Source organism: Plectropomus leopardus, chromosome 9 (genome assembly GCF_008729295.1).
Source record: "Plectropomus leopardus isolate mb chromosome 9, YSFRI_Pleo_2.0, whole genome shotgun sequence".
NCBI lineage: Eukaryota > Metazoa > Chordata > Actinopteri > Perciformes > Serranidae > Plectropomus > Plectropomus leopardus.
The window spans coordinates 31,374,367-31,383,763 of record NC_056471.1 but is presented as its reverse complement, the minus strand read 5'-3'; the positions used below and the strand labels follow the sequence as shown (position 1 = coordinate 31,383,763).

The 9,397-nt window shown below is 46.0% G+C and overlaps 1 protein-coding gene across 1 annotated transcript in view; it reads right to left on the bottom strand.

Annotated features, from left to right (window-relative positions):
• Positions 1 to 239: 239 nt before the first annotated feature.
• Positions 240 to 9,397, bottom strand: part of LOC121947726 (protocadherin Fat 4) — a 147,236-nt gene continuing 138,078 nt past the window's right edge. Inside the window, exons 16-17 of the mRNA XM_042492815.1 lie at positions 5,861 to 6,122; positions 240 to 3,273 (exon numbers count right to left, since the gene is read on the bottom strand). Coding sequence (XP_042348749.1) covers positions 1,367 to 3,273; positions 5,861 to 6,122 — 2,169 coding nt within the window. The 3' untranslated portion in view covers positions 240 to 1,366. The remainder of the gene's footprint in view (positions 3,274 to 5,860; positions 6,123 to 9,397) is intronic.

The window sequence follows — 9,397 nt, the reverse complement described above, 5'->3', positions numbered from 1 at the left end:
CATTTTTTCCCAAATGCTCCTTTTTACACGTGCTCTTGCATAAACAGTAACCTGAGTTTTGAATAATCTGCAGCTTTTTAAAAAATTATCTGTTGTAGTGACCCGATTTTGTTTGCACGTGGACAAGAGGCCAAAACAAAGAGTGAAATACCCATTTAAAAAAATATCCGTGTATGTGTACACAGGGTCTAAATTAGTCGCTAAACACTGCAAGAAAGAAAAAAGTTTCTAAATCATCCTTTAAATAAATACTTTTTTTATTCTGTTATTGGCTTTTTACAGGTACAAAGCATACAGCATGTTATAGTTTTATCAAAAGTGGAAAATACTGATGTTACATATGTAACAAATGTAAAAAATAAGTCTTCAATCTTACTTTCCCCGAAAGTAAGAACATACATTTCAGCATATGAAAATATCCATAAAAACACAGCTTAAGTAATTTTAAGTTAATAAACAGTACAAAAATGTAGAAACCATACATGTCAAAATAATGGACACCAACGACAAATGACTTCACGATTTCTCATGAATTTAACAAAAAAAAAAAAAAAAAATGTACACAAGTTCATAGTGTTTTAGTCGGGGTTTATAGGATCCATACATCATCATCATCAAACGCTTGGCTGCTCAGAAAATTTGTGACAAACACGTTCACCTCCTCGTCTCCTCCTGAACCAGAAAAACAGGAGAGGAAAATTCCTCCCTGGTGCTGAAATCCTCAAATGTCTGTAAGGCAGGCGACTCGATTAATCCTCCCTCTTGGAGCGTTTAGCCAGTCCTCTGTGAGAAAACACACCCAGACACAGAACAGGGATCACGACACCGGTGGGGTCCGCCGTACCGTGCGAGCAAATCGATCGCTTTCACACCGCGTCAGGTGCAGTCGGATCAAACACACATGCTTCTTTTTAAGTAAATTAAAACATAAAAAAAGAGGTTGGAATTCTCTTCCTGTGGGTGTTAATTTTATCTACCATCTTATCTCTCAGCTGTGAATGTGACAGACGTTTTTTTCGGAAAAAGCGGAGGTAATAAAAACAGAAATGTTTGATCGAGATAACGCAGCTTTGCAGTCGCTAAATTGGATTTTTTTTCGGTGTCAGTGGATACGATGTAATGAGGCCTCGGAGAGATGGATGCTCGATTGCACAGTTGATTTTGGACCGAGAACAGACTGGTAAACTATTCCAAGGTGGTTCAAATCTGTCGTGTCACAGGCGCCGTTTTTCTGCCTTACTGCATTGAAAGTCGTCTTATAATTTTGAATAAAAAAACACAAAGTCCAAAGTTCTCTTGAAATATACAGTCTTCCTTTTTTTTTGATCGGAGAACGTCACCATATTCTACATCGTAATAAATAGTCTCATACATATTGCTCGGCCTCTCCTTCGTTCAGGATGGTCACCGAGCCGTCCCCACTGTTCATTTCAATGTCTTTTGCCGCCGCGTTCTCGGGAAGCAGCGCTAAGTCCTTGAACACGTCTACATAATGTCCGAAGCCGGGGCCCCAGTTCAACAGATTGTCCCAGTTGAAGCCCCCGGCTTGTTGGCCCAGTTTATGGGGCAGGGTGTAGTGCTGCTCCGTCGGGGGCATCTGGGGAATGCCGGGCCCTCCCTCCGCCCTCCGGCTCGAGTACCGCCTCTGCTTGAGCCTCCCGCCGTAGTCCTCGTCGTCTGCGTCCGACTCGTTGACTTGCGAGAGCTTGGGGACTCGGGAGCTGTAGGACACGGGCTTCTCCCGGTCGTACTCCATCTCGGAGCAGGTGAAGGAGTCATGTGAGTCACTTTCGGAAGAGGACTCAGGAGCAGGGATGCCGTCGGCGGGGTTGCGGACCCTCGACAGCGGCCTGCGGCAGTCCTCCTCCGAGCTGGAGCGCCCGTGATCGGCGCTGCAGATGCTGGGGTTGCGTGGACGCGGAGTGTTCAGCCTCTCCACCTCCTCGATGGACAGCCCCACCGGGGGCCCCGTCTCCAGCGGGATCTGCTCGATCGGCTGCTTGAGCCGACTGCCGGGCCTGGAGGCGTGGCCGTGGCTCGCCATGGTCTGCGGACTCTTGCTGCGCCTCCCCAGCCGGGTGGCGTAGTTGAACATGGGCGGCGGCTGGCACATGTCGTTGTGCAAGTCCAGCGGGCTGCCCTCGCGGCGAGCCAGGTTGAGCTCTCTGGTGGGAGTGTTTCGGTAAAAGGAGGCGGGCTTGGTGAACGGAGCGGGGGAGTGTCTGGAGAGCGGGTTGGGGGTGGGGCAGGCGGAGTGGGAGTGGCTGAGTGGGGTGGACCTCAGCGCCTGCGTGTACTGAGGCTGGTAGGTGTAGCTTGTCGCTCCGAGGGGTAGCGGAGACTGTCTGGCGAAGCCCAGCGGGCTGTGTCTCTGGATGGAGAACTTGGGCGTGTGGCTGCGGAACTGTTTATAGTGTTGGATGATGTCGGCGTCTGAAGGGGCGATGCTGCTCGCGTTATCGATGTCGTAGTGTTCGATGTCGGCCTCGGGGTTACAGGGGGCGCACGGCGCGCTGGGGACGGTCTCGTTGTTGTGAGGAATGTCTGTCTCATCGTAGATCAGATACGGGTTCTCCCTCTCGATGATGTCCGGTTTGGGGTTCCCTTCTGGTTGTTTCCGTACCGTCATGTCATCACCGTACGGCGGGATGTTGTCTGGGTCATCAAATGCTACGTTCTCGCTCCCCTTCTTCTTTTTCTTCTTCTTCTTCTCTTTCGGTTTCTTCTCTTTCGGTTCTTTTGGCACTTTGGTCTTGTTGCGGCCCTTGCAGTGGTTGCATAGGATCAGGCTGAGCACCACCAGAGCGAGGACCGTGGCACAGCTGCCAACGATGGCGGGCACCGCCCAGATGGGGAGGACCATGGACTCCGCAGTGGGGCTCGGGCTGCAGACAAACCCGCCGTTGTTGGCCGTCTTGCAGACGTTCCCCTCGGGGCACTGCACGCCCAGACAGGCCACCAAGGTCTCACAGGTCTTGCCGGTGTAGAACTCGGAGCAGACGCAGGTGAAACCGGAACGGGGGTCCGGCACGCAGCTGCCTTGGTTCTGACAGGGGTTAGAGCTGCAGTCCCCGGGCGGGACGCACTGGTACGTGTACCACTGGTTCACGCACATCAGGCCGTCCCAGCAGGGGTTGCTCTCACACAGGTTGGGCCCTCTGCAGCCGATCTTGACGGACGAACTGGTCTTGGTCAAGGTGACGAGGCCGTGCTCTCCAGTGAACGGCAGGTTCTCGCCGTTGTACTTCACGTAGGCCAAACAGCCGTCGAAACCTGCAAATGAAAAAGAGAGAAAATTGGCTCAGATCAAGCAGCTGAAAAACTGTCAATCCCCACAGAGCTGCAGGCTAAAATCTACAAATTTACAGCAGAAATCAACATGTTTACAGCACAGATTGAATAAACAATAAACATCGCTTCTGTGATGTCACCCACCGGTTTGTGGACTCCCGTTTTGAAGTCTAAAGTTCGGCATTTTGGCCGTTGCCATGTAGGTTTTTAGAGTCAGAGGGGACGATATTACAGAGGTTGGTGCTGTGGAGAGGCTGAGGACGCTGTCACTCACACCGCTACCCTTAATAATGCACCACTTTGAGTCTGAATGAAATGTAAACGGATAAATTTAACCCTGTTCAGTCGTCATAAATATTGAGCTATAGAGACAAAAGCTGTTCGGTCAGAGCTCTACTTCCAGCTCCAAAAAATAAAAATGCCGAACTTGAAGCTTCTAAAGGGGAGCACAAAACCATTGGCTGATGTCACCGTTCATCCATTAATCTTCTACAGTCTGCTTCAGATACAAAGAAGGAGCCATCACTGCCAACGAAGACAAAACAGCAACCTGGAGGGGAGTCATTTCCGACGCTGGATTGCTTCCTTGTTAACAGGATCTGGGAGTTACAATCAGAGCCAAAGTAATTTTGTTTACATGGTTTATTAGTTCAATATTAGAACGAAAAAAAAGTGACTTTCTTGTGGAAAGCAGCTCTTTAAAAAATTCATATTTTAAAAATCAGTCCTAAATTGAAAGAAATATGAAATATTTTCTCAGAGAATCCTTCGTCGCAGCCTTTATAGCTTCAAGACATACATCTGGGTCTGATGAGCGTCTCTGTGTCTGATTCAATCTTTTGCTTCGTGTGTTGCCTAACAGCGCTGCCTCACCGATGTAAATAGGTTTTTATTGAATTTATCCCGGTGCAGATTAAATCCATTTGTGCCTTTTCATTAGCTCACAACAGCACGGTTCACATGGAGGGAAGAGCCGGTTCACAGGCAGACAGAACACGTGTGCTTTATGTATTTCCTGCTCCGTGAGTGAAAAAGGTCAACAAATAATTCAAATTGCTCATTTTTACCATATTAGTGCAAAGTATTAGGCTAGATTTTCCCTCCCCCTGTAATTCTGTTATTTACTGTTTTGCATGACTCCCTCTGGAAACCCTCTGCTTCACCTTTTCCAAACTGTTCCCAGCTCGCGCTCGAGGACATCGGATCTGTGATTTAAGTCTAAACTAAGACGAGAATCTGTGGAAATGAGACACCAAAAGTCTTCAAATGCGGGGCGTTCCAAGACAAAGTCAAATTAAATCAGTATTCGCTATTTTCTCCATAAATGATTCTCTGATAAAGAAACATTTATTCAGCTAATGTAAATTCATAGCAGGTAAATCTCAGCAGCGTCAGAGTCGTGTTGGACGGCGACCAAATATGGTCAGCAGTTTGAGCTGCAGACTATTAATTCATTTGTGGAAAAAAAAAAGTGTAGTGGATTTATAAGAGCTCACATGAGAGCTCTGACACACATGTACCGTACGCGCATGTGCACACGCTGGAGGAGGTTTCCATAACATCAGCTGCTGCATCGGTTATTTACAGTGCAGAGTGGGTGGCTTTCTTGGTCAAACGCCAGGTTTTCGAAAGCTTCCGCAGTTTGTGTTTGACACAGCACATAAATACACGTGTAGAATCACACACATACATGTACACAGAGTGTACATTCAACATGGGTTTGACCGTCATAAATAGTTTTGGAGAGGGTAACATCTAAACAGTGAGTTTTTAGACTTTAAGTGTGCTGTTTTTTGTGGTAAAATGTTTTCTTAAAAGTGTAAAGACGCCTTTAAAGGGCCCCAAAATGCAAAACCGACCTAAAAGAAATAGCGATGACGAAAGCCAACTGTTGCATCGCTTTGCATCGCCTGTGTCTCGGCCAAAAGGCTGCACAGGAACATACAGCCAACCGGCTCGTAAGTTCTGCGCCTGCGTGAGAGGAGATAACTCTTCATACCAGCAGACGGTGGCCGTCTGTGATGTTTGGCTCCCATTTTTCAAATGCTTAAGTTAAAGATCTTACGCTCGGGAAACACCTACTGAAGCAGCGTGTGACGGCTACCTCTCTGAGCTGCTGCGGCTCGCACACTTGTGGTGTTCACACTGACGGCGTTGTTGCTGCGGCGCTGCTGCAGAGCTGCCTGCTGCTGCAGAGCTGCCTGCTGCTGCAGCTACTGTATTTCCACTATCATTTCCAATACTCCACAAATTTCTGGAGCTGTGCAGCCACCAACAACACGGTCATGCAAATATTTCACAATAAAAAGTCTCATGTTAACAACTGAAGGGATTCTGTCCACAGAAATGTTGTCTGAGGGCTTTTATTTTGAAACAGAAACAGGACGGGTTGGATTTACGGGTAAAGGAGGTATAAAGTCAGTAAAAAGTCATTTTCACTGTCTATTTTTGCTAAAAAAAAATTAAAAATCTGCACATCACATGGTAAAAATCAGTAAGACTTCGAATCTCTAGATGTTCTGCAGCTGAGCAGGCAGTGCGGCCTGGGCGTAAGATCGGCGAGCCTCACCTGCTGCGGTTTTCTGCTGAGCCGGTCCGGGTGGGATCCCTCCAAGAGAAAAGGTAACGACGCTGAGACCTCCAAAGTCCTGGGTGGCGTGCTGGATGACCCGGGGGTGGTTGCTGTCGACCTGGAGCACCGTGGCCGAGCCGTTCTTGACCAGCTGCAGTGTGTGCCACTGACCGTCCGACAGCACCGCCTCTCCCACGGTCCGCTCCACCTTCCCCCCGACGCCCGCATCTGAGATGTAGTGGATGTTGCCGTTCCTCAGCTGAGAGAAGAAACGGAGAGGGTTAACTATCAAAACATGTCTCTATGTTAAAGAGATAGTTCTGGGTTTGTTTTTTTGTGGGGATCTTGCTCGTACGGCCAAAGAGCAACAGCAAAGAGGGAGGAAAAAAAGCATTTTAGCCACCTAAAAAAACAATTAGCCACCTAAAAAATCAGTCTCAGTGTATGTAGTGTAGGTAAGTGTTATGTTATTTTGAGAGTATTTTCACTGCTTCATCTTTCTGTCAGACAGCTGGTTTTGACGGTGTCAGTTTATATGTTTGTCTTTTTTTGTGTGATCAGTTTATTTTAATATTTGTATAACAGGAGGGGAAGTACCATTAACTTAATATAAGTGACAAAAAGGAAATTCAAGCCACCAAACCCCATTTTAAAAACTGTACATTTGGACTTGCTGAACACGGCAGCTGCTGCTCTACCAGAGCTACACTCAGTTAGTTAATGTTTGTTATTGTGTAACTTCAGTCAATCTGAACTAACACTTAAATACCAAAATATCACAATAACACAAATAAAGTAGCATAATTGCGGCAGCGGTGGACCAGCAGCTCCTGTCTTCAGTTATGTTAAATCGCTGTTTTTCTCCATGGATTCTGGTTTTGAAGAAATCAATACAACGGCTTCAGTTTGCCGTTGGAAACTTCTGTCTGACAGTAAGATAAACCAGTGAGAATATAATATAACACTTAATCTGATATTGATTTTTTTGGTCTGACTTTTTGAAAATATTTTGTTTTTTTAAAATACTTTTGTTGCTTAGCTTTCTTTGCGGACTCCAGCTTGCTTCTCTAAACTGGTGGGTGCACTGACTGACATCTGCTGTATTTAATACTCTGAGTACTGGTAAGCACCTCATACAACCCCACTTCAAAAGATCATAACTTTTCCTTTAATATGCACACTAAACAGCACATCGTAGATTAGAGATGAGCAGACAGACTGGATGAATCCCTGAAACGTCATACTGTTATAATTCTTAATTTCAGGCGTATGATGAATAATGTTCTCTGAGGAGCGTTGCATAAACAAGGGTTAAAAATGCAGTTTTCCAGATTAATGCAATGACTTAACATGACAGCATCAATCATGAAGGATGAGAAGAAGTCTTCAAAAAACCACTACCACGCTGCTTTCAGAATCTGATCTTGAGGAAAGAGATCGAAAAACAAAAAAGCAGCTTGACGCTCGTAAATCTTCCTCCCGGCGGGACACGCCGCAGTAAATCATGTTCTCACGACTTGTGTGATGTTTTTCAGCCAGATGATGATCAGAAGCTTGCTAACAACAAATTCAGAGGAAACGCGCTCATTCAAAACGCCCACTGCCGAGGCCTCTTTCCAGCAGAGACAGGACAGAGTGCGTCTTTAAAAGAAATTAATCAAGCTCACTTTGGCATGGACAACAAATTTGCGGCTTACACTGTGCATGGTAATCTCATATGTGCACTCCCCACTTCGATGGAAAAGTAATCCCGCTCTCCTCCCTTTTCAAAGACCCCGAAAAATCAGCAATGATAAGTAGCTTCCGGAAGAACTGATTTAAAAAGCGGAAAGTCCCCCAAGCCAAAGAAAACGGAGTCTCTAAACCTGGAAAACCAATCATGGAGTTTATCTATTAAACATCTTTAAACAACGTTTTTTTTTTATATATCTCAGTATATATAGTTCAGACTCTCAACATATGTACATATACAGGATGTATTCCCCTGCTGCTCTGCGTTTTTAGGCGTCATGGTACTTATGATAGTTCTCCGGACTGTTTAGGAAGCTGTGATGGCGATTCGATGAGCACCAGAAGCTGCTCGGAGCCGGAAAACAAAATCATAAGAGAGAAAGTCGGATATAAAGTGAGAAGGGTTCGGTGGTGGCTGAGAGGGGCTCTAAAAGGAAAATTGAAGAGGATGAATGAGCACTCAGGCCTCTTTGGGCAGCTGCCCAGGATCAGTCAGAGGGGAGGAGGGGGAGCGGAGGAGGAAAAGAGGCGTCAGACTGAAGCGAGGTGGCTGAAAAAACCCCAAAGAGTATTTGAGTATAGCTGGAGAGAGTGTGGGGTGATGACTGTAAGGCAGCGATACTCAAACTATGGCCATAAACTTAAGGCCCTAATGTCCTGAAATCCTAAAAACATCCTAAAATCCTAGAAACATTCTAAAATCCTAGAAATGTCCTAAAATCTTAGAAACATCCTAAAATCATAGAAATGTTTTAAATGACTAGAACTGTCCCAGAATCGTAGAAACTTCCTAAAATCTTTGAAATGTCCTAAAATCCTGCAAATGTTCAGAAGTCCTTGAAATGTCCTAAAATACTAGAAATATGCTAAAGTCCTGGAAACCTCCTAAAATCCAAGAAACCTCCTAAAATCCTATAAATATTTTAAAGTCCTGGAAACGTCCTAAAATCCTAGAAATGTCCTAAAATCTGATAAATGTCATACAAGCTGAAAAAGCCTAGAAACATGTATGGGGCCTCTTGTCATTTTGCAAAAGTGATCAAAGCAAGTCGCAAACACAAAAGCTGCACAAACTGACTGAAAATGCTTTTAGTGATGCAACAAATCGTCATCTGGCAGCCATACTGCAGAACCTCTGCTCTGTCATCTCAGAGGAAGGGACGAGCCAAAGCTGATTTGTGTGTTGGCGCCGACTAGAAGCTAATCGCTATCATGAACTAATTATGACTCGCACGTTCTGCTAATGAGCGTCTGAGTGTGCACGTATGGCTGGTGGCTGATGCTTACAGTAACAGAGGCTGCTCGGCAGAATTAGCCGGCTAATTAGTGGAACAACAAAGCCAAACTGAGCTGAATCTTCTGAAGTGTCCTCGAAACGTCAACACGGCTCCCGCACAACTCGGCTGATTTAACTTGTGATTGAGGGAACTGCGACTCCGTGCACATGGGTCACAGCATCATCTATTTGGATCTGAATGTACCTTAAAAGACGGTTCACTGCACATTATCTAAATTGAGCTGATGCCACATGAGACCTTAAATAATGATCGAGGTTTATTGACCCCGACACACCAAACTGACATCAAAGAACTAGCTGTGATGAGCACTGACTGCTGCGTCGCCTCTCTGTATCTCAGCCAAAAAGTTGCACCTGAGCACACTGCAAAGACTACAGCCGATGGCCAACCAGCGTGTAAGATCTGCGCCTGCTCGAGAGGAAATAACTCTCCACAGCAGCAGGCGGTGATAGTCTGGGAGTCAGGATGGACACTGAAACCCAGTATTAAACGGGCTCCAGTGCCG